Source organism: Mirounga leonina, unplaced genomic scaffold (genome assembly GCF_011800145.1).
Source record: "Mirounga leonina isolate KUSES-001 unplaced genomic scaffold, KU_Mleo_1.0 Mir_174, whole genome shotgun sequence".
NCBI classification, from domain to species: Eukaryota; Metazoa; Chordata; class Mammalia; order Carnivora; family Phocidae; genus Mirounga; species Mirounga leonina.
Window position 1 is genome coordinate 48,268,844 of NW_023270451.1, and position 25,665 is coordinate 48,294,508.

General features: G+C 41.0%; 1 protein-coding gene across 3 annotated transcripts in view; it reads left to right on the top strand.

Moving 5' to 3' along the window:
• The window catches only part of BMPER (BMP binding endothelial regulator), a 249,037-nt gene that overhangs the window by 148,208 nt on the left and 75,164 nt on the right, over positions 1–25,665 (top strand). For all 3 annotated transcript variants that reach the window (XM_035020890.1, XM_035020891.1, XM_035020892.1), the window contains exons 12-13: positions 15,327–15,656; positions 22,200–22,536. In XM_035020890.1, coding sequence (XP_034876781.1) covers positions 15,327–15,656; positions 22,200–22,536 — 667 coding nt within the window. The remainder of the gene's footprint in view (positions 1–15,326; positions 15,657–22,199; positions 22,537–25,665) is intronic.

A 25,665-nucleotide genomic window follows, 5' to 3' on the forward strand; every position in this document is an offset into this window, starting at 1 on the left:
CTCTCTCTCTCAAATAAATAAATAAAATCTTAAAAAAAATAAAGTCTATTTTGTCTGATATGAGTATAGCTATTCCAGCTTTCTTTTCCTTTCCATTTGCATGGGATATTTTTTCTATTCCTGCTCTTTCAGTCTGTGTGTGTCCTTAATTCTGAAGTGAGTTTCTTGTAAGCTCTTGTAGGCAGATAACCTTCTGAAGTGTTTCATCAAAAGAGAAGTATTAGTAATGTCATTATCAAATTAGTTCTATTGTATAAGCAGGATTAACAAAGCCATGAAATCTATTAGGAAGTATTTTATGAACTAGTTAGCCTTAGAGAAGGGGGCTTTGATGATTGTTGAAAGCAGCTTTCATGTAGGAACAAGTTTTTTCATTCCACATGTTTAAAATCATATAGCTAAAAGTTACCCTGGCTTTGTTTTTTTGGACAATAGATATGTATGTGAGATGTAATAAATATATTTATTGTATATATCTCTCACTATTTCTTGAGACAGAGAGCTATTAAATAATTACACATTATACACTGGATAAAAACGTAGATTGAATTAATGAAAATTAAACTGTAGATTTAATAAAATAATTTTTCTTTAAAGAGAATGCTGTACATAAAATAACTCAAAGGAAGCCAACCAAGTATGACTTACTAGAGCCCCGCAGTTAGTGCAGGAAGAATTACCCATGATTAACACACCAGTTGATTTCAAATGGTATATAAATTATTACATTTAATCATCCTCCCAGAGACTCTCTGAGGAAACTTTGTTTACGGATGGTTTGGAGGCTGCCTCCAGCTTCATTCCTTCCTGGATGAGCAGAGTAGAATTTAAGTTTATGAGGTTCTCCTCTGTATCCGTGTCAGTAACGATGTTTGCATTTCTCTAGGAAGTATTTCCTTATTGAAGCAGACACAGAGTTCAAAGGAACTCTTAAGATTTGCTAGCTAACCATTTCAATTTGCATGAACACAGATAGGTTACATCTGCTAATCACAATGCTGTCAGGTAGGATCACTGCTTATCAGTTTAATAAAAACATGATAAATAAAAAAAATAAAACATGCTTCTTGTGCAGAAGCAGCCCAAATCTTGAATTATCCGACTTTATGAAGGTGAATGAAGTGAGTGAAAAATGAAGGTGATGATTACTGAGATAGTTGAGAGAAAAGTCACATTTCATTATTAGTCTATCCACTATGAGCTAGCCTTTTTTTTTTTTCATATCTAGAATAATGGTGGCTTGTCAGAAAAAAAAAAAAGAAAGAAAAAAGTAGGATGGGCATGACAAAAATCAAAGGTTTTAACCAGCCATCTTAACTATTGTATTTGTAAAACATGGGAATGAGTTTGACTTCTGTCGCTAAGAGAGCAGTTGGCAAGGGAGAAAATCATCCAGCTGTTAGGATACCAGGGAGACCATTGACTGTGCACCTGCATCCAGCAGGTCAGTGCGGGAAGAGCCCAGGCATGTGGTTCTTGGTCCAATCTACATGATATCATCAGATGGCTATTTCTCAATTTCCTTTGGTGTTCTTTCCATCTGTTTACTCTCTCTTGCTCTCTAGCAGTTCTTCCATCAGTGCTGTAAAACACATTCTATTGGCAAGGTTTATTTATTCAGATTGAGTTAAGAGATGGGATGACTTCCAAATTTTTTAAGCAATGCCCAGATTTTCCTAACACATCAGGTAGACTTATTCTGATGTCCTTTCGCTATGGCCTAAAGATCTCCTATTTTGAAATTACTTTGGCATTATATCTAGGATCCAGAACAAACCTTGGGGCTCATTTTTTCCTACTCTGTCAATTACAAAAGCTCTTCTGACATACGGGTTTCTAGAGCAGACCAATGAAGGCTGAAGTACAAACGAAGGCTAGTGTTTTCTAAAACAGAAAAGTGACTGATTTCTATCTTATTCAAACAAAATCACACACACCCATACACACCCCATTAGTTGCTGCAGAGTTTTCAACCTCAGTACTATAGTTTGACTAAAAAATTCTTTGTTGTGGGTTGCATCCTGCACATTGTATGATGTTTGGCAGCATCTCTGATCTCTATCAGCTACAGGCCAGTAGCACTTCTCTCAGAGATTATGGCAATCAGCAGTGTCTCCAGACATTGCCAAATGTCTCCTGGGGTGATTTATACCCTTCTCCCCAGGACAAATGGTTGAGAACCATTGGTACTCCTAACAGAGAAAACAGCATGGGTGAATGCAGAAATAAACACCTGTGGGGCTAGTAGCAGTAACTTACTCTCAACACGCAGTGAGTAGATGAAATAGGAGCCCAGAGCTGGTGTAAAAAATGGCAGACCAGAAGTCTTTGGATGTAATTGAGTGTGTTCGGATTTTCATTGCTTAGCCCTACAAAAAATGATAAAGGCATAATTAATCTTGATTGATTAAAATTCACCATCTTTGCTTTAGTTGCTAGGAAGCTAGAAATAAATTTGTAGCCCACCTCTAATGGCAGGTAGTTTTTGAGTAATAAGCTTATTCCTGACTTCACCTTATATGTCTACCTTATGTGTTTTGAATCATTTAGTATGTATGCCTGTAAGCTACTCCCAATCCTTTTTGGAAGCAGGCAAGAATAAATACTTAGATACATATATAGTTTCATACACTGATGAAAAGGATTGATTATATGGCTTCAGATACTCTAAAACTTACTTTTATTACCTGTTGTTGTTAAATGAACGTCACATTATTTCCAGCAGAGGTGACACTGGATTGTCTGTTTCTAAAATCCCACAGAATTACTGCCTTGTCAACTGGGGTAGTCCATCTTGGTAGTGTTTGGGGCTCTTGCAGACCTCTGAAAAGAACAGCAAATAAATATGTAGAACATTTCTACAGGCCTCCCTTTGCAATAGTCAGTGATAGTGGTAATTTACAATTCAGTAGGTAAAAAGCAACAGTTGAGGCTCAAACTTGTTGTACTCCCCCCTAGTAGCACCATCTTCCTGGGGTTGATCTGAAAGGGCAATTATGATTCCATCAAAATCGACAAAAATAAAAAGTCATGTTAAAATCAGACCTGAAGGAAGAATGAAAAGCATTGTTGTCTTTTAATAACATGGACATTCTCTCTTTCTCCTTGTCCAAACGAAAAGAATTAAATTCGGTTTGGGTGATTTATTTAAAATAAAATATTTGAAGTAAGCTAAACAAACTTTATAAAGCTTTCATGCAAATGCTGTTTTTTGCCACAGTAAGAGCTGTAGCCCAGAGTGGCTCCCACTCTGCCTGGGCTGGGTGTCACAGGACTGCACGTTGGGTGCCAAGAAGGCCACTGTCTGTTGTGCATGTAGCACTTGGTTTAAGTAAAATGTTATCTTACTGTGAGTTGACAAGCAGTAGGTGAAATCTCGACCAAGCCACCCAACAAAGAGACCTGAATCAGATAAATTCTTTGCTGGCAGAATGTCTGTTTTCAGACATGGAAATAATACTTAGTGGCAAAGTTTTCACTGATAAGAGAGGTGTGTGAGTATGTGTGTGATTGTGAGTGTGTGTGTGTGTGTGTGTATGTAGAGGGAGAGAGGGAATGAGGGAGGGAGGGAGAGACAGAGACAGAGAGACGTTGACCATGAGAGAGAATTTGATCCCTTCACCATGTACAGGATTAGAGGCAGCAAAAGGCAGCCCAGATGTGGATGCCAAAACCCGGACCCCATAGATTCATTAAGCTGTGCCTGTAGCTACATTAGCCCTAGTCATCAGAGTCCCAACTCAAAACAAAAGGTCACAGTTACATTAACACAGAGGTGGGTAGGGTATACTGAGCACAGATGTGCATTTAATTGAAATAACCTCAGCTACACGTCCCACAAATAACAGGAAATATCAGATTTCAGCAACTCAGGGTGCAAGGAGGCTTACAGTTGCCAGGTGACTTTTTAAACTGCCCCCCCCCCCCGGTTAGTTTCCAACTGTGCACCACGTTGATGCCCGAGAGGACCCCTTCCTGCTGCGTGCACCCATCAAGGGTGCTGTGGAATTGCCCTGGCTAGTCTGGGCACATCTTACTTAGCTCCCCAGGCATGCCTACCAGTATCTCCAATTAAAGAGTGGTGGTAGGAGGGGGAATGCAACAACAATTTAACTAAACTCTCACCTCGGGGCCCATTTTATGAGAAATCTCCACTGACAAGAGGTTCTGCAAATTAGTAATTCTGTGTTTGAGCAAGGTTTCTGACCCCCGAGACTGTAAGCAGCTCCAGGTCCCTTAACACCACAGGTCTGTCCTTAACTCAGGAAAGCAAGGAAATTTGAAAGCAGAGCTCAAGATGCTTGTAGAATAAGAATTTGTGGTGTTGACGTTAGCCCTGCCAAGGAGGTGTTAAGCTAAGTGGCCACTGAAATTTCTGCTTGAGCATCTGGAGTTGCTCCAGATGCTCCACCCTGGAGGTGGGTTTGTTACTGCTCCGAGGCCCAACCAGCAGACAGAGGTGGCAAATAAAACCCAACGGTGTCACACGTGGTGGCTAGGAAATCCCACCCCAGCAGGAGCAGCATTGGAAGGGGCGTGAGGACACCAGTTTGTTTTCTATTTCATATGCTGTTCTGTTCTAAGGGGTATGGTTACTCTAAATTTTCTGTCCGTGGGTTGGTGCAAAGCTGAAAGAGGAGCCTGAGGTTATTAGGGGTCATCTTTTATCCACCACCTATTGTGGTTTCTACAGGGTGTTAGTATTCCTTAAGTTCTGACTCTTTAGTTAACAATCCTCCTCCTTCTCTTCCTCCTCCTCCTTGTCATCATCCTCATCATCCTCATCAAATAATAATGGCAAGAAATGCAACAGCAGTCGTAGCAGCAGCAGCTAATTATTTATTTAGCTTCTGCTGTGTCTAAGCATTGTCGTGGGCTATCTCTTTTGATCTTATTTATTTGATCCTCATGGCCATCTTAGAGTCAAATAATGTTATGAGCTCCATTTTACAACTGAGGAACTGAGGCTTAGTGGTTAAGAAGAACGCCCAAGGTAAGTGTGAAGCCTGAGTTCCTGCAATGAAATCAGGCCCCAGGGCCTGTCCAGAAGGTCTACCGTTGACTTCTTTGTCATTTGATACAGTTTAACAACCAGTTGCAGTTAGGAAGGGAAGATAAGCCCTGGAGGGCTTTATGATGGTAGGGATTAGAGATTGGAGAAGGATGTTAGGAGGAGTTCCAATTTCAGAGCGTTTCCCTCCACCCTATCCTGGAAGAAATGCCTGCTCAAGTGCCCAGCTTTCATCTACTGCTGACACCTCTACCTCTACTCAGGTGCAGAGCAGTGGTAGTTGGTATGCTCTGTGCTCACTGACAAATCAAACTGGCTTGGTTTTCCATGTCCACTCATTTTTCTAGGTTTTTTTTCCCCCCTTCTTGCACCGTAGGTATTTTCAGTGCTAAGGCGAAGACCTCTCCAAATTTTCTTACTCACAATATTAAAATACATATAGTTTTAAACTTGAAATTACTGTAGAATTTCCACCAGGAGTAAGGAAGAAGGGCAGGGTTTCTCTGTCACTCAAATGCATCACCATTTCAGCATCATGGGATTGTATAAATGAATGAACCTTAATTTTGAGGTCAGCCCTTTCACTTCTCAGGTAAGGAAACTGAGGTTCCTGGTAGTATTAACTGGAAGAGCTGGATGAGAACCTGCTCTCCTTCTCTCTTTTTTAACCTTCTAGTCCAATAATTGTTCTCACACATCATATGGCCTCCCTGGATCTTTGCTTGGGAAAGTATTCTTAATATAAATGCACCATTATTAAATCATTCAATTAAAAGTTACTTTCTTGCCTAATTTGGAAAGACTATGTTTTGAACAGAAAAAGATATATAAATTCATTACCAGCCATCTGGTACATTTAGTCAAGGCTGCCATCTTGAATTTCAAGAAAGAGGCATATACCTAGTTGTGACTGAAAAAACTGGTGACCAAAACCCCTTAGCAACAGTACATCTAAAATATAGTAAAGTGACCAGACAATGCAGACTCTGAAACAAATATTACACTTTACAGATAATACTGTATAATAAATTACATATTACCGTATGCAAAACTGCGAGGCAGATTTATTCCTCTCTGGAGGTCCTGTCTACTATGAGCAAAATAAGAACAACAAAAATTGTTACTTCTGTTGCCACTAAAATTGCTCCTATTGCCAGCAAATATTTATTGAATGTAAGTGCGTGTCAGTCTGTGTTGTGATAAACATTCTCCATGTATCCTAACATTTAATTCTCGCAATGATCCATGAAGTAGAATCTCCATTTTACAAATGAGTGATCTGAGGGTCTGAGAAATTAAATAGGGTGTGGGCAGCTGATACCCTGCTTCATGAGTCTCCCAAGCCAACACTTTTAAGAACTATTATTCTCCATTGACTACATTTTTATTTGTTTCAGAGGCTTGCCTCCAAACATATATGAAGTTTGCCAATTTCTTTTCTCCCTGCATGACTAGAGAGCCATTATATTTGCTCACCTTTTAAAAACTTACCTACATTTATGAGGTCACTTAACCTCCCATCTCTTGGGTTACAATACTTGAAGGTCTAGCCTTCGCTGGGAGTTTGGAGAAATGACTCATTAGCTGTGCTATGTAGTTCCCTTTGATGTGAAGTTTTAATTTATGAACACTATCATTCTTTCTTCTTATCACAGTCCCTTCTTGGTTAGTACTCCGCCTCTGCCCCCAACCACCACTCCACTCCTCTGCTCTGCCCTTCCACGCCTGTCGTTAGAACACGTATCTCTTCTCCTTTTGTTTTTCACCTTTTCATCCTGTGAGCTCACGGCTCTGCCTCCACAGCACTCCTTCCGTAGCTCTTCTCTCTTTCTGGTGTCTGATTTCTGATTTCTGAGGGCCTTAATATGACTTCTTGACAAGATGCTGATATGGCAGATCTCAGCTTCTAATTTTGGGGGGAGACCACATTCTTTCAAAGTACTGCATTTGAATTTTAGTAACAGTTGCTACCTTTGATTCTCAGGGTTGGGAGTTGGATGGAGAAATGATTGGCTGTTTCCAGCTTCTATCTGTTGACTGAATTCTGGCACCCCCTTACCCCAGCTGCACAGGTTTGGGGCCTTAATGTTATTTCTCATGCTCTTGGCATTTCTCTCCCATGTTGCTAATCAGTCATCAAGTCTGCTTGCTTGATTGTCTCTTTATATTGTTTTTCTAATAAATAAGTTCCTTCCCATTTCCATGGCAGCCAGAGCTTCATCCTCTTGCCTGCAACTGACCTCGGTCTTTTCTCCTTCAGCCCTTCCTGCGTGCCACTGGCCTTCGCAAGAACTTACACCGGCCGCCTTCACGGTCTCTTGCAGTTTCTCAAAGTTTGTTTTATAAAACACTAGTGCTGAGGAAGAGTAATGAATAATATTTTCAAAACATGGCTCTGTGATTAAATACATGAGGGAAATGCGGGGTCAAATACACTCAAATATATTTCTTTGCTGCAGAATTTGCAGAGCGCTTTATATGCCAATGTGCAGGGTAAACTTTAAGGAGGGTGATGAAGTATGGAGTACCTCCCAAACTAATTTGAGCTGCAGAGATTTTTTTTATTTCTACTTATTTTGGCAGAGCAACAGGCAGGATTGATGTTTCATAGGAAACACATGAAGGAATGCTGGTTCTCTGGAATACATTTAAACTTCTCAGGCTGGCAATAAATCTCAGGCCAATTTATTTAGGCAGTTTGGGTGTCTTACATCTCCCCAAGTTACTCCCCACTCTGGTCCGATCTGTCTCCTGCTCTTCTTGTGTAAGCTGCCACATGACTTGATTAACATTCTTCTTTTGGCCTAGAAGGCTTACTGGATGTTAGCCCCAAATCTACATTTTATATGTCTTTTATAGATGGACTCAACTCACATTGTCTTTTCCACAAATCTATGTTTTAGGTGTATGCTACAGTCTTATTCAGCCCTATTTTAGCCAGCAGTGGATGTCTATTATATATGTCTGGATTCATATAACATAATTATAAAACTAGTAATAACTAGCATCTGTAATATTCTCAGCACTTTTGCAATGCTGTCTTTATCTTTATAACCAACCTGAAAGGTAGTTGTTCTTAGACCCACGTTACAGGTGAATAGACAGAGGGGATGTAGGTAGTCTGCACATTAGTTTTTAGTCATTAAGTGGCAAGACTAGGATTCAAACCCAGAGCTGTCTTCAAAGCAACATACTTATGTTTGCAAAGCTCTAAAGTGGCTTTAAAGCTGGAAGCTAGATTAACTTAGAGATGTGAAGCCCACCTCTGCAGCTCAGGTGCACAGCTCTCTTAAGTGATAAATAAGAATTTCTAGTTTATAGACAGCAGACATGTTAAGGTCAGAGCTTGGATGGCAAGAGTGATACAAATGCATCTTCTATAACAAGTTTGGTGAGTCTCCGGTATTCTGGAAGGTACTCTAGAGGAAATGGATAAAAAGCTGGTATAGACCCTGAATTTAGGAACTTACAATGAAGCTGGGGAAATGAAATATAAACATACCAAATAAGAGAACCATATAATATAGTTTATAATTAACTTCTAGATAGTGTTCTTAAATGGAAGGTGATGGATTCCTTGATCAGTCTTGGGACAGAGTGGTCATCCACTACATCTGAGTGGATGCACTTGTGTGCATTTGGGAAGAAGAGTGTCTTCACATTTCTCCAGATTCCCAAAGAGCTCTGTGATCCCATCTAGTTAACAACAACTGTGTAGGATGCTGTGGTACAGGGTATCCGTGGAAGCATCGAGTGATGCTGAGGAAGGCACTGGCCTCAGAGCTGCAAAGCCTGGGTTGGACTCTGTCTTTACTGCTTTTGGCTGCGTGACCATGGGCACCATGGCCACCTCTCCGAATTCATTGCTAAGAAATTAGGGTAATGAAATGTGGTGTGTAGGGAAGTAGTGAGGATTAAAGCAGATAGTGAAAATGTGGAAAGCATCTGGCATGGTGCCTGGCATAAAGTAGTTACTTTAAACGACTCTCCTTGGCTATTGCTAGGTTTATTAGTTTCCTATTGCTGCTGTAGCAAATTACTACAAACTTAGTGGCTTAAAACAACACATATTGTTCTGAAGGTCAGAAGTCTGAAATGGTTCTGATTGGGCCAAAATCAAGGTTATCAATGGGGCTGCGGTTCTTCTGGAGGCTCTGGGGGAGAATCTGTGTTCATTTTTTTTGTTTTGTTTTGTTTAGTTTTCCACCTTTTCATCACCTAGAGGCCACCCTCATTTTTTTTGGCTTGAGGCCCCATTCTGTCTTCAAAGCCAGCAATGGCAAGTTCAGTCCACCTCGTGCTGTGTCATTGTGACACTCATTTTCCTGCCTTTCTCTTTCATTTACGAGGACCCCTGTGATGACGTTTGTCCTGCCTGGATTATCCAGGATAATCTCCCCATCTCCAGGTCAGCTGATTAGCAACCTTAATTCCATCTGCAGCCTTAATTCGTTTTTCTGAGAGCATTAATTAATTATCCAGTTAGTTAACTGATTAAATAAAATCCTGTTGATAACCTGCTGTACGCTAGTCATTAGCTATCTATTTTAGTAAGTTCAGTGTGGGCAGGTTTTTTTCCTACTAAAATGTATTCTTTAATTAATTAACCCATTCATTCAACAAATATTTACAGATACCTCATATCTATTATAGCAGGCATCGCTGTGAGTAATGCAAAGATGAATCCATGTAATATATATGTATATACCTGCAATTAACAAGGCAGGGTGCCAGGTGCTGGGAACAAAGTTTACATATAAGGAGTTTAAAGCCTGGTTTAGGAGTTAAGGATACATTTTAACTGTAAGTTAGGGAAGAAATTGATTTATCATAAGCCTGTGATGGATTCAGTGATGATATTTTTAACCCTCAAACTGAAAAACATCATGTGTCTATCTATAGGGTAGAGCATTTGAAATAAAAACTGTCCCAGATAATCTGAGCTATGTGGTCAGTTTTGCCTTTGGGATTTTGAGGAAAGAGAAATGTCTATGGCTGAGGTGTTGGGGAAGGTGCTGTGGGGAGTTGGCATTTGAACGAGGAAGTAAAGGATCCATGCACTGGGAACTGTGAAGTGTGGGACAGATGTATGCCCCTCACCCCCACCCCAGGAGCAAAGGTAAGAGGTAGGGTAGCACTGGGCTCCGTTGGGGAGGCCCTAGGAAGTCAGCCATGACTTTGGGTTTAGATTTATTTTAGATTAGATCTTGAAGGTAGGGGCTGCTTTCTTTGCTCTTCCATTTGGAATTGGTGAGTATATGGAAAATATGTGAAAAGAAATTTACATTCTTAATGGTATCCCTACTCAACTTTTTAAAAAGATATATGTTAATTTCAGATGCCTACTCAACTTTTTAAAAATGAGTTTTTCATATGTAGATTTGTAAGTCTATCTGGTGAATTATAGATTGGTGGGAAGAGACCCACTACCCCCTTCCTGTCCGCCCCCCCCACCCCGCCCATTCACACAGTAAAGTTAGATTAAGTTTTTACTTCAGAAGACAAAGATGCAAAATCTTCAAGGAATCCAGGTGTCACTTCGTGGAGCATCTCTTAGCCCTCAGGTCCTGTGGGGCGATAGCAGTCAGGGACACCTTTGTGTGTGGCCAGAGCCTCCTGTGGGGAGAAGTTCAGTCCCTGCTAGGGCACTCACAGCCTCTTTATGTCAGAGGCTTACGTCATGTGCGGGAGCAGCATAAGGGCTTGTGTTAAGGGCAGTGTGTCTAATCCCAGCCTTTCCTGGTTCTTGACTCAAACTTGGCACATCATCACACATCTTACCCACCTGGGGTTCCTGCATGACCCAGTGACCCCAAGTCCCAGAGGACCTGTATTCCTGCAATTTGTGTTGAGAAAAGTTTAAAGCTGTGTTTTTTATTTGAGAGATTTTCTCATGGTTAGAACATTTCTGGACATGTGCTGATCTGTGTGGTGCTGTCGTACTGTGAGTAGGAGAGATGGTCCTCTTTGCAGAAGTAAAAGACTGAGAATGAAAGTCATTTTCTATGTTTTCAAAGTGACTTTAATGACGGGGGATATCTTATGACATGTTAAGTGAAGAGGAAATAAAATTTCATGTATAGGATAATCTGAACTATGTTAACACACACACACATGCACATGCACACACCCAGCTCCCAAACTGTAAACAGTGGTTATTTCTTGGTCACAGAACCATGAATGATACTTGTTTTCTTCTGTTTTTGTTTGGTTGTGTTTTGGGGGTGAGCATTTGGAGTCTGTTCAGTTTCTGTTATTTTCTTTATAACATGGAGTTGTATAATTTCCCCTTAATTCTCTTTGATGGATGTTTTGGGAATAATCACTGCTCTCAGAAGGAAGGCAGTTCATTAGAATAAATATACTTGTGGCAGAAATACATGTACCTGATGAGGTTAGGAGAAAAATATCGGAATTATGTTTTTAGAAGGCTCCTAACTCTCTTAATCCTCATAGCGATCTTATTAAAGTATGTAACATCAAAGCACCATGTTTTAATCCAGTATTTTTCATTTTTAAGACAATATTCGTATTCTAAAAGTATACCTAGTCACTGTAAATAATGAAATGTAATGTAAATAATAATGTAAATACACATAAACAAGAAAGAGGAAAATACATGTCACACGTAATTCCATTACTTAAGAGAAAAAAAGTACTACTCTTAATATTTGGGTTTATATACTTCTAGTGTTTTTTTTATGCTTGACATTGTGTACATATAAGGAAAACAAACCAAAACAAAAATGGCATTTGATGATTTGATTTAAAGGACTATGAAAAAACATACCACTACTTGTAAATTGGAATTTTTCTCTCTTTCCCCTGACTGACACATACTCAAACAAACTTAGTTATAGAATGGTCTGTTTGTCTAGTTCCGACTATCATTCCAAGCTTTCCAGAAGAGTGTGACCGGACATCTGCACATTTTGGACTGTAGCTCATTTCACTGGGTCTGCTGGAAAAAAAAATACACACACACACACACACACATACAAATATGTGAGCTTACAACATTCATTTGTGTCCCTTAAGTGTTCCTCTAGCTCTTTTCCTTTCCAGCTAGGCCGATTTGTGTGACCCTGCGATTCTCACTTCAAGCCATTCTCCAGTGCATGTGTTCACTGCTCCTGCAGGATCTGGCACAGGGACCTAGAGGTGCCAGGAAAAAGGGCCAAGGTTTCAAAATTATTTTAGCTCATCATACCAATGTCCCCAAAGGTAACACATAATTCTCAAGCATCTTCCTAGTCATGGAATTTTGTTGGCCTCTTCTATCTTGTTGTTACAGAGAAAAATCATTCTGATCTCCAAACCCCTCTCTTCTACAAGTTAGGGCCTCTTGAAAAATATCTTCCCTGACAGCCCTGTTACATGTGATTTCCTTGCCTGGTCTCCCTGGGATGTCCTTCATTGCTTTCTGCCCCCCTGTGAGTAAGCTCAGGCTTCCCTAGGGCCACTGTAGGCAGTATATTTTCTGTTGCTTCTTTGAGGATTTGCTTGGTCATATAACTGGCCTTATCTACAGTTGCCCACATTTTGACTCTTAAAAACAAAACTATTAACAACAACAAAAACAACAGAAAAGCAAAAGGAAGAAAAAGAATCACCTGTGGTCCTGCCACCAAGAAATTGACAATTTTGGGGTGTGTATTTGTGTATTTATTTTAACACACTTAGGATTATCCTATAGACAGGAGTGCCTGGGTGGCTCAGTTGGTTGAGTGTCTCACTCTTGGTTTTGGGTCAGGTCGTGATCTCGGAGTCGTGGGATCGAGTCCTGTGTCAGGCTCCGTGCTCAGCGGGGAGTCTGCGAGAGATTCTCTCTCTCTCCCTCTTCCTCCACGCTCTCTCTCTCTCTAAAATAAATAAATAAATAAATCTTTTAAAGAAGGTTATCCTGAAGGCAGAATTTTGTTTCCTGTTTTTCACTTAACATGTCATAAGCGTTTCCTCAATCACAAACGTTATTCATACAATTTTTCAATGGCTAGGTAATAGTTCACTTTATGGATTTACTACCAAGTGCTTAGCTATTTGTTTAATTTTAGGAGACAATCTAAATATCCATTTTCTTATGGATCTGTAGGCATGGAGAACAGTACTAGGGGAGGTAGTGAATTCTCGGTAAGTGCTAGCTATTACTGGTTTTGGTAATGATAATTTGGATGCAGTTGTTGTCAGAAAACCAGGAGAAGCCATGGATTATCCCTGGAGCAAGGAGAAGATTGCCACTTCAGACTCTGGGCAGAAGGTGTTTTCCTTGTGCTGCTCCCAGCTGAGAGAGGATTTCTTCAGGAATATCTCCGCTCCTTCATTAGGGTTTTGGCCTTTGCAGCCTGAGCTCCATCTGTTTCAAGTTCAAAGCTCAAAAGCCTTGATTTGTTCTGGGTTTTCTTGACTATGCAGAGTTAAGAACTTGAAAAAATCCCTTCTCTTGAATTTGGTGCATCTGGTGGTCACGTTAACAGTCTTTTTGTGGCACATGACAACATTAACTCAGAACTATAATTTTCCTGATGCCACTCCGGGTGTCCCAAAGAACCGCCTTGCCCCTTGTCAACCAAGAAACACCATTTTCATGCCAGGGAAAGATTCCTTTTGTCAGACTGTGAGGGAAATATGTGATAGGGCAATTTTGAAAGCAATTGCATGGAGAAAGGACTGGAACATGCATTATGGGGTGGTTAGATAGATGGGAAAACTAGTGGGGGGTGGATATACAATTGGGCAGGTGGAGGTGGGGTCCAATGTGAAGCAACAAACTGAGTAAAGTTGGAATCACAAGGAAAAAACGTTCAAGAAAAGGACAAGAAGGGAATAGAAATGGAGGGCAAATTAAAACTTTGTTGCTGAGCTCTCAGAGCTTCTCTCCCCCACCCACTTCTTCCACCCTCTTACCTCAAATAGTGCTTTTTATATATTCCTTAAAGCATTTGTTCATTGAAACTGTCCTACACACCAAAAACTATATCTTTTTGGGTCTCTATCAGATATTGACAAGGAAAGTTTAGAACAAATAATTTACCAAATTCCAAATACATGTGATTTATATGGAGTCAAATGTAATTGGCATATGAAATGACATAATGTATCATAACATAAAACAACATTATTCTCCAAACACTTTAGAAATGAAAAGCACACGTTTGCCTTGGATCCCATTGGTCCTATCAGATCAGTTGGCACATCCTTCCTCTGTGTTGACTTTTAACTCTTCTCTGACATATTCAGAGCAGTTGCTGATAGGATAGTTTCATATTCTGAACCTGTGCTGGTGTTGACTGGAAATTGATCTTTTTATTATAGTTCTTTTATCATGTGGGCTCCTTTATCTAAATGAATTCCTCATTTCCTGGTTGTCCATGCCTCCCTGAAAACAGATAAAATATCTTTACATGGAGAACAAATCAATGCCAAATATCATTTTAAAAAAAGAAACAATATTTAATTTTCTATAACAATCTTTGAGATGCCCCCAGTGTCAAACTTTACCTGGGTTTCACAAATATTTGAATGAATGGTATTTTGAAGTGATGAATGCCTTGGAATTTCTTAAATTTATTAAATGATTTATTAAATAATTATTAAATATCAGCCCCAAAGAATGAATTCAGCTCATTTACACATTCAATTTATTTTTATCCAATTTTAGATTTTGATACACAGATCAAAATATAGGAACCTTGTATTTGTAAAAAACATAGAAACTATTAATTTTAACAGTACTTTGTTTCCTAATGCTATTAAACATGTGTCTGTTTAGCAATTCTATTGATTTGTCCTTAGTAAATACATGGTGTTGAATATAATACCTTAAAAAAAAGTAAGTAACATTTAGAATACCATATTTCCACATTTTTTGAATCAGTTAAATGGTAATAACACTATTGCTTTGCTGTATTGTCATTTACAGTAAGCTGCCTTTTATTCATTTCTGGTTTTTGTTTATTAAGGGCAGTTCTGTTTACAAAATTATCTTAGTTTCATTTCTTTATCCCTTATATTAAGACCACAGAAGCATATCAAGCCTCCAAAATCGAGATGGTTTAAAACTTTGGAAGTGTTATCAATAACTTTTAAGTGCAAAAGCACCCAACATATTGCACGTCCTAGGACGTTTGGCACAGACTTTTAAAACAACCGCACTTTTCTTTTTTTTTTCAAGTTGATTTCCACTAGCGCGTCTCTGCTAAGGCCCTCCCATACCTGGTGGGTGCCCCCCTCCAGGTTAATATTGCAGGGACCCCTGATTTCTCTTTGAATCCTTCGCTCAGTTTATGACCTGCTTTTGTCTCTCACTCATCCGCAGAGCCCGGCGTTTGCACGGTATTCGGAGATCCCCACTACAACACTTTTGACGGACGGACATTTAACTTTCAGGGGACGTGTCAGTACGTTTTGACAAAAGACTGCTCCTCCCCTGCCTCGCCCTTCCAGGTGCTGGTGAAGAACGACGCACGCAGGACCCGCTCCTTCTCCTGGACCAAGTCGGTGGACCTGGTGCTGGGCGCCAGCACGGTCAGCCTCCAGCAGCACCTGACCGTGCGCTGGAACGGCTCGCGCATCGCGCTGCCCTGCCAGGCGCCGCAGTTCCACATCGACCTGGATGGCTACCTCTTGAAAGTGACGACCAAAGCAGGTGGGCTTCTGTGTCCCCCTGGCTCGCCCCTCTGCCTCACCAGCCCGCACAGCACAGCGGCACCGCCTCGGCGCTCTGCCTCTTCCGTGGACGACAATCTGGAGGCAGACGAGGGTTCCGACCGCAGGCGTGACCTCATCCCCGCTCACCGGGGCTCCAGAGGGACACCTCCCAGATGGCACAAAAGAGTGGGAGAAATTTGCACACCGTGAAGCCTTGCAGTCCAGTGCCGGTCACACCAGTCTTGCAATCTGCTGACATCCTCAGTCCAAAAATAGCATTTCTGCTCTCCAAATAACCTCTTTCTCATGTTTTGTCACAATGTTAGGCCCTTTATGTCCAGCTTGGAATTGTCAGTGTTTCGCCCAGCTCAGCCAGTAATGTGCAGTTTCACATCTGTGAGAAAGAGTGTTTTCTTGTTAGCATCTGTCCGAGAAGGGGGGAATCCTCAAAAGTAAACCACAAATGTGTGGGTGTGCAGATGGGAGTATGCATGGCTGTGTGACCAGCAGTCCTGTCCATTCTTGACCCTGGGGAAGGTGCTCGCTGAGTTAGTGGAGGTCTAGAACCAGTGGCCCCGCTGGAGGATGCTTAGAGCGCTCTGAGAGCGCTTTCCCCCAGCCTTGGGTATGTGGAGCTGCTTGCTGCTACCCTTGCTCAGCATCCCCTATTGCCTGTGGCCTACTGGACTCTGTATTTCCACTCCACGGACAGACACATCCCCCCGAGGCCAAGCTGTTCGGAGGTGCTAGCAGGTTACTGCTAGGGGCCCAATGAAAGCTCGCATTCTTGCCTGTGGGGTACTACCTAAAGAGGCTTCTTAGAAGCGGACGTCTGCCCTTCAAAATCAGCCCCAAAGAATGAATTCAGCCCACTTACACATTCAATTATATCATGTCTGTCTCCTTCCACGCTGCCTTTGGTTAATCCATATTGTTTGTCAATTTGATATTGAACCGCACGTTCTCCTGGTGTATGCTATTTCTGTCGGCATGATACTTGAGGAAATCAACATATTTCTTGCTTTTTATATCGATGAAAATGTAACAGTGTAAAAGCATCAAATACATTCCAGTTCCTTTAGATAATAAGGATCCAAAAGGGAAAGATTTGATAGAGCAGGCACTTTTGAGGAACAGTAGAGACTGTTCTCTGCTGCACCTTCAGAATGCTGTTAATTGTTTCAGTTCAAGCCAAAATATATTTGACAAATTGATCCGAGTTTATGGAATGCCAGCTTAGCTAAACAAAGGCAGGAAGCCAAGGCGAAGCCTGGGGAGCTTTTATTTAGAGAGCATAACGTGGTTTCAGTGAGAAAAAGTTAAATATTAATGTACTGGAGCATTCTATAAAGGGAGAAGGACTCCCAACTTCACTTTGAAAGTGGCAGGTGTGAAGAGCTCTATTTATTCAATTTTAGAGAGATTAGTCCTCTTCAGAAAATTCAGACACCTGTTGTTTTATTCAAATGACTTGTCATTCTGTAGATATAGGCCTCAGCTCATTTCTTTAAAGAAAGCAGCAGTTCGTGGCTCCCCGTAAATTGTGCACAAGATGACTCATTATTACAGAGCACTAATTAGAAGCACCTTGCTGATCTGTTTGCATGCCAGCTGAACACAATGGATTCTACTGATATGGAAATTATTGGTCAACCACAGCCCAATTCCCAAAGGGATCCTGGATCCTGGAAGATTGCTAACAGTCTAGGAGCTTCGATACTGTTCTGCCCATGGCTGGCAATACCTTATGGAATAAGTGTCCTTTTGTCAGGATTCCACATTGTAAAAATGAGTGAAAGGTTGAGGCTGCTAAGAAAATAATACTAGATCATAAACACCATAATTAGATTAGTGAATTTAACTCTTCTCGGCCTTGAACTTGATTTTACAATTTCCTTTTTTCCACGGTGCAGGTAAGTTATGTGATGCCCGTAATACCCAGCTGAACAATTTCCCGTAGCATAAACTTTCTGCTTCCTAGGGAAGAACTGTATTCCTCTGGGCTCTAAACTTGCATTGAGATTATCCTTGGAACGGAACAATTCCATTTCCAGACACAAGTCTTCTCCCCAAACCAATCTCAGTTTGTACTACCCCTGAGGGATGTTTTCTTTTTATCACTTATTGATTGTCCATTTAAAATATCACAATATATCCTTGGAGTGTTCTTCTCCCATAGATTATTTTTTTAATTTCATAAACTCATATGATCAGAGCGTCCTTTCTTCAAAATAACAGCTTAAATCAAGCCTGCAGCTGGCGAATGGGAAAAGGGGAGGAATGACTCTTTGCCCCTGTGGTTTATGAACTCAGCACTTCATGACGGAATCATTTGGCAGAAGAGTGCAGGTGGCCATGCTGCGTGGTGGGATTAGGCTGTAGTTGCTTACCTAATAACAACCGGGGTGGTACAGAGGGCATGGAGCAGGCTTAGTAGCTCGAAAAAGCACTGCTCACCCCCATCACACTCCTACCCCAACTCTTGGCACTTAGTGAATAATTTAGAAATATTTCCTTTCTGCCATCTGCTCACTTCATCAACTCTACCTGAGAGAGTTACGTCAGATCCACCCGAAGGCATTAGCACGTGGGAGTGTGGTTTTTTATTTTACTTTTGGTAGAGTTCTATACTTTATGAACCTGGAGACTACACATATTTTTTCTTATTCTTTTTTCCTTTGGTATAAAATCTGAACAGAAAACCCATCAATTTTTAAGCATCACTATGGTATGTATATAGATTTTGTACCTCCTCTGTCCTTTGAGTAGACAACAGCAAAGGCAACAATGACAGCAACAACAACAAAAAACCAAAACAAAGCAAAACAAAAACAACAACAAAAGAGAAACAACTTCCCTCCCCCGCCAAAACAAAACAAAAAAAACCCCTAGTGGTCTGGAGCCTGGCTACACAATTGAAGGGTAAAAAACGAGTTGGTGAAACATTCACTGGTGAAAAGGGATAATTGGAAGGTGCTTCAGGCAGCAGAGAGAATGTGGCTACTGCTTACACCACCAGATGGGACGTGTGCCTTGGCTTTGGCCTCCTGACTCTGCCAATTACTTCTACCTAATTTCCCATGCAGAGGAATGGGGAAACTCATCCCAGCTGTAGAAAGGACTAGCCCCAACCCCTACCACAAGGTTTTCATCTCATAAATGCCTATTTAAAATATATTTTGGAAGAGCAGTTTTTTCAATTACAACTTATTCATTATTTTGCCTGTCACTATTGTAATTTACTTTGCATGGATTTTAATTACGTAGAGGGTAATGACAATCATGCAAACGCAGATGTATATGATACAGCGATAGACAAAGGCATCTATGGTTGTGTAAGTCATCCCTATACAGTATGAAACTTAGAATTGGTCCATTGAAAATCCTCTTAATAACAAAGAAAAGAGGAGGAAAAGAGAGTGAATTACAAATTATTCCCTTACTGTGGGGACCATGCTTTGTTTGGTTTTGTTTTGTTTTATGACTGAGAGGTCAAGAGTTTTGAGAAGAGTTTACTAAAAACAGTGGGTCTGCATCTTCCCAAACCTACATGGATCACCAGTCCATTGCATGAAAAGAACATAATGATTGGCTTGTTCACTGTGAGTTGATTTCCAATGAATTCAGTTGCCCAAAGTCTCAAATTTGTTATATCATTGTCAGTAATGATGTTGGAACTCCTTTGGATATAAATTCTCAAACCACTGTGGCATTTGGAAGAATAGTATTTGCCTACTGTCTAGGAAAGAGATTTGCAGTTTGGAAAATTTTGCAACATGGAAAGTCTTTGGAAGTATGCTCTAAAAGTTAGAATGTTATACGGAATTGATTCTCTTCCCTTGTTTCTCTTGCTGGGCAACAGGCTTCTGAGGTCATGTTTCTTCTATACCTTAGAGAGTGTCTTACAAATCATATTATAGTTTGCTTGTCTTTTTTCAAAATTGTTATTTCAGTGTCTTAACTAGCATGAAATTCACAATTTCTTTGGCTTTCCAGATTCAGTGTATCAGTTTACAGGGTAATTCATTCATTTAGTGAGTATACACTAAGTGCCAGATAACGTGTTAGATGGTGGGGTATGAAGAAATATAAATCTCTTTATAGGAGAGTTGTGGTTGTTGGAGGTGACACCATTGTCTCACAGAGATCCATCGAGGAAGTCAGTCCAGTGTGTGAATATTCTCAGCGTGTCCTTTCTCTGATCACCTTGCCCCATTGCTCTACTCTCTTCACCAAAATACGCCTAAGAGAAACTTTTTTTTTCTTTACAAATTTTTATTTAAATTCCAGTTGTTGACATACAGTGTATTGTTAGTTTCTGTTGTAATATTTAGTGATTCATCACTTACAACACTCAGGGCTCATCACAGGTGCCCTCCTTAATCCCCACCACCCATTTAAACTCCTTCCCCCCACCCCCTACCTTCTGGTAACCATCAATTTGTTCTCTACAGTTAAGAGTCTGTTTCTTGGTTTACCTCCCTCTAAGAGAGATTTTCTTATGACCTTCTTCCTTGCTTCTTTACCCAACTCTAGTTCTTTTCTGAATCCAGCTCCTTCTCCAAACCAAGAAATCTTCTCTACCATTTGCCTTGGACTATGAATGCTTCCATTCCTTTCATTTACCATACAGTGATTTCCTTATGGGCCTTTCTGTTTATTTCTCGAGAAACCCAGTTTTAGACCACTGGTTTATTCTATCAGTAACTCCCTAAAGTGCATTTGTAACTCTTTCTTGTGGAAGTTGTGTGGCCTACTCACAGTAATGCTATTTGGCTAGCCTTCTCTCCTCTTGGATCATGTTCAGACTTAAGGAGTATTGGCTTTAGAATCCTACTTCTGGGCATTTCTTCCTAATCTTACATCACTCTGATTTCGTCTTATGCCAGTTTTATATCCAGACAAGATCCATTCCCTCCTTTGCCGCCCCTTTCTTCTTTCCCATCACTGCCTCATCCCCCAACTTCTGAGCATCTTCTGAACATTTTCTCACCAGCCTAATCTTGCAAGGTCTTCTGGGAGGAAAGTCATGTTGCTCTTTCCAGAGGCTCAGAACAGGCTAAATGAAAGACTAGATTTTGTTAGAAACCCAAGAGGGTAAGATTTAAAAACACACACGGGAAAACTTTCTCTTTTTTTGCTAAAAAAAAGGGACTTTTTCTTTGGGTTGTCACTCTTAGGAAACAGTGACAGTGAATAAGGAGAAGTACCAGGGCAGAAACGCATACCAACTTGTAGATGTTGTCCTGGTGTTCGTGTCACCAAACTGGTATCTACTTCATCCATTCTCTGGGAAACTCAGGCACTGTGAGGGTATTATCAGGGAAACAGTAAGAAAAGTTTCCAACACACATTTGAGACATAAAGAAAAGCTCTGACCAGGAGAGTGTGTCATTTGCTCTGGATTGAGCTTGATTAGGCTTTATCTAATGGACAGCGTCTTCACACACAATATCAGGATTATATGAGAACATTTCTTCTTGACCTTCTATCAGTCTTGACCAGTCAGACTGATCTTTGATGTGACCTTCTAGTCAGACTGATCTTTGATGTGTGACAGCATAACCTAGCTGTCTATAAGTGACATAAAAATGGCACTATTCAGTGGGGTCATAGGCTGATGGATCTTGAAGTCTTGGGCCACATATCTGAAAAAAACATGAATGTTTATAGACAAAACCTCTAGCATATTAGATGGTCAGTGTTCAGCAAACCAAGAGGAGCCTCTGTTCTCTACCTTCTGGAGCAAAGATTATTTCCTTGGTGAACAAGTTTATTCTGTCCTGCTGATTCTTTCTAGCACATGAGGAACTTTTCTCCATGGCCTGGTAGCCTCCAGTACCTCCTCAAATGTTGAAGTTTATGATAAGCTCAGGGCTGTGAAGATTGGAAGTGTTCCACAACAACTCTACCCTAGGAAACATTGATTAAACAACCATCCTTGTCTCAGGGATGTCTGTAAAACGATGAGGAGGCAAACGTTTTCATTTCAGACATTTCCATATGAGTGTTTTCCTTTGAAGAGGATCTATTCAGAAACTATATATTTATTACTTTAATAGTTTCACTATAACAAATAATTTAGATATTTTCATTTGACATTTAGTATAATTACATGGGGGAATTTTTGGATAAAGAAGAAATTACATTAAAAATTATCATCTTTGTTATCTTTCCATTTCCACATTTCACTTATCATTGGGTAAATGAAAGCACAAGATGGACCAACACAATTACTATAGAAAAGGGCAAAACTATAAACCTAAGAGGAACATGGTCAATGAGTGGTCCTCTACAAGTCAAACCAGGGTACTTAAGGTACCATATAAGGACAAACTTTATACAGTTTAAAAATTCTGAGCCCCCAAAAGTGTTTCACGTACTGTAATATAACATTTAATATGGAAACCAAGAATTTGGATAGACCCTTAGTGTTCCTTGTTAGAGGTTAGTCATATGTACTATGTAAGGATACATGTACTTGGGAATTACTGGTGGATTTAAGAGTGGTTGATCCTCTTTTCCTCTCCTTTTCTTCTAGGTTTGGAAATATCCTGGGATGGAGACAGTTTTGTTGAAGTAATGGCTGCCCCCCATCTCAAGGGCAAACTCTGTGGTCTTTGTGGCAACTACAATGGACATAAGCGTGATGACTTAATTGGTGGAGATGGAAACTTCAAGTTTGATGTGGATGACTTTGCTGAGTCCTGGAGGGTAGAGTCCAATGAGTTCTGCAACAGACCTCAGAGAAAACCAGTGCCTGAACTGTGTCAAGGGACGGTGAAGGTAAAGCTCCGAGCTCATCGAGAATGCCAGAAACTCAAATCGTGGGAGTTTCAGACCTGCCACTCAACTGTGGACTATGCCACTTTCTACCGGTAGGTACAGTGCTTTGGGGGATGGGTTTTGGTTACAGACCAAGGATTGACTCAACCTTGAAACAGAGTGTATGAAATTTCTTGACATATAAAACAAGGGCCCCCAGTGCACATGGTAAACACTTTTTCTTTCTTGTGTTGAGACAGATCTTATCCTGACTCAGTCCCACATTATGTACCAAATTAAGAAATTGTGGGGAGTATTTCAGAGTTATCTCCTATAGGTCATTCTGTTTTTTTTGTGTCTGCAGGCTCACTGGGAAGCTGGTGATTTTTCTAGGTGTTGGCTTGACTCTAAGGTTGAGGAGTATTTTCCAAATTCTGCCTACATGGTGGTGGTATAGAGCAGAGGTGGGAATCTCAAATAACTCTGGCTGCCTTTGGATGTTTGAGTGAGCCTGGTTATTTGAGGCCTGAGGAAGAGTTCAGGTCTGCCTCACTGTCTAGCCCCAACAAATCTGCAAGTGGAAAACAAGGCAGTGAAATGAGAATTCCTTGGGTCTTGGCCAACTCTCAGACTTTGTATCCAAAGTCAGGGTGGAGTAGAAAGAAGGCTCAAAGATTAAAGAAGGAAAGTCTCTCATTGAGAATATGGGTTCCATAACCTTTTCTTCCATGCTGCAAGGTTGCACTTGTGAGTTGATGAGTCTGGCCGGGTTGTACTTCCATTTATTACACAATTCCACAGGTTCAAGAGCTATGACTGTCTATAACTTTAACCACCATGGATGTGGGAGGAAACATGAGACGACGCAGCCCAAAAGGCCTTGTTGAAGTGATTTGCCTGTGCCTCTTAAAATGAGAAAGCTCCTGTGGTCTGAAGCCACAGAGAAGTTATTTTTACTCTTTAATTGCCACCAGTTTATTTCCCCTAGTTCTTGTTAAATGTGATCTTTTTTTATTTGATCTTTGGACATAAAAGATAAAGTTCTATAAAGACAGCTCAAAGTGGAGTGGAAAAAGGACTGTCCCTGTCATCACGCACCCTGAACATGGCTGCGTCTGCCAAACCATTTGGCTCCAACTCCTACGGTTAGCTCTTTTAAGCCATTTTCCTGTTATAAATTTGAATTCTCTGGGTTCCCTTCTTCCTCCTTCCTGTACCACCCCCTAGGTTGACCCCACCCTTGTCTATTGAAATTGAAAGATCTTAATGTAAGACTTTGGAGTGAGTTAAACAGCTAGACAAACAAACCAGGCTTCATTTGGAATCTGAATACCCATCACTTGAAGGTCTGAGGGAAAGCAGTAGAGCATAGCAAGTAAGAGCCTTGTGGTCTTCTGGGGCTAAAAATCCAGCCCAGCTTTACAACCCTGAACAATTATTTAAGGTCACTAAACCTTAGTTTGCTAATCTGTGGAGTGGGGACAATAAAAGAACCCACCTTAGAGAGTTGTAATTCAGATTTAGTGAGATTATGAACGTCAGTGCATGTGCATAGCAAGTGCTCTGTAATTAATTGATGGCTGCTGTGGTTTCTTCTATCAATTAAATTAAATGATGAACAAGTATAAAGACTCGTTTGGAAGCTCCTCTGCCCCATTTGCAGGTTTGGATTAGACCCTTCTCTGTCTAACATAGAAAGGAAAGGCTGTGCTTCTCCCAGGGCCCCAACAGCCTACACCTTTGATTTTTGTCCCATTTCAGAGGAGTGTGTTGAAAACAGAAATTGGAGAGCAGGCCTGCAGAGATTAGTCCCTTTTTGCAAATTTCTGTTTCTTTTCCCTGTGGTGATTTATTTCCTATTATGATCCCTGGACTGCAAACAGCAATCTGATGAGCACCTTGGCAGAAGTCATGAGAAATGACACAGACAAGAACAGAGAGAAGTGGAATTGTGAGGTGGCCAGGCAGATGCCCCCCTTCTGCCCTTGGAAGTTGCTGTAGCCTCCACAGCAGTGCAGTGGGGGTGCTTGTTTGTGTTAGGGGCTTGATGTGCAGAGTCTGGGGAGTTTATGAGAATGCTCCCGGGACCTTTGCCATGAGGACTGGAGCACAGGATGTGGTGGGAGGTGAGCTCATGTTCCGCTGCGCATGGGGTGGTGGCAGAGCACCCTCCCGTGGCCAGCCACTCCTTCCCAGCGGAGGCCGGGGAGCTCAAGAGAACGAAGCTGGGTGATCCTGCCTGTCACACATCCCACTGATGATCTCATGCCCCAACCAAGAGTGTGTCTTCGTGCATTTTCAAGTGAGGGGGGCCAATGCTGGGCAGATCCGGGGTTTCTTCCTTTCTTTCAAGCATCCGTGTGGCAGGAAAAAGAAAATGAACAAGGTCCACATGGAAAGGCAGTTTTGTTTCCAGGGGATCTCCCATGAGGACCAAACCTTAGAGAGGCTTTAGGAAGCAGTGGACAGAGAATGTGTTGGATGATACCAAGTTGGACCTCATCTCTACTCTGCCGCTCTCTAGCTGTATGGCCCTGGTGGCTGGCTGAGCTTCAGATTCTTCACCTGTAGAATGGGTATGACGGTAACTCCTGGTGGGCTAGCTCCTCCAAGGTCAACGGGCAGTGCCATGTTGTACTTGGCAGACGGCTCGTGCTGGCATAGTGGCTCTTGTCCTGTGTCCCTTCCTTCCCCCGGAGAATCTTGTCCCCAGCTCTGCCACTGCTCTTTCTGATGGGCCATATCTTCTCCTGCTCTTATCATGGAGAACGGATTAGATAGATTCTCACTGATAAATCCGTGGAACAATTTAAAAATGAACTGTTTCTCATTGGTGACACTGAGCGAGATAGTAGAAGACAAGAGTCCATTGCGATCCCTTTTAAAAACGTGTTTTTTGTCTTACAAGAGTAATACATGTTCATGACAAATAATGTTAAAATGAATAAAGAAGAAAGTGGTAATCATATATTTCACCCATGTAAATTTTTGCCTGTATAGTTGATGTCATTGGCGAAATTTCTAAGATGAATCTGAAAACATAGACATGACTGTAGCTGTGATCTTATTTATGAATCAAGGATTTGCCTTGATATGAAAAGTCGTATACATAAATTGTGTATGAACTTGATTCCTTGCATTTTCCCTTCACCTTCCAAAGAAATATGAGTATTTCCTGTAAGGACAAAGAATAAGGTCACCATAGCATACAAACGCAGCCTTCCCAGCACCACTGTATTTAT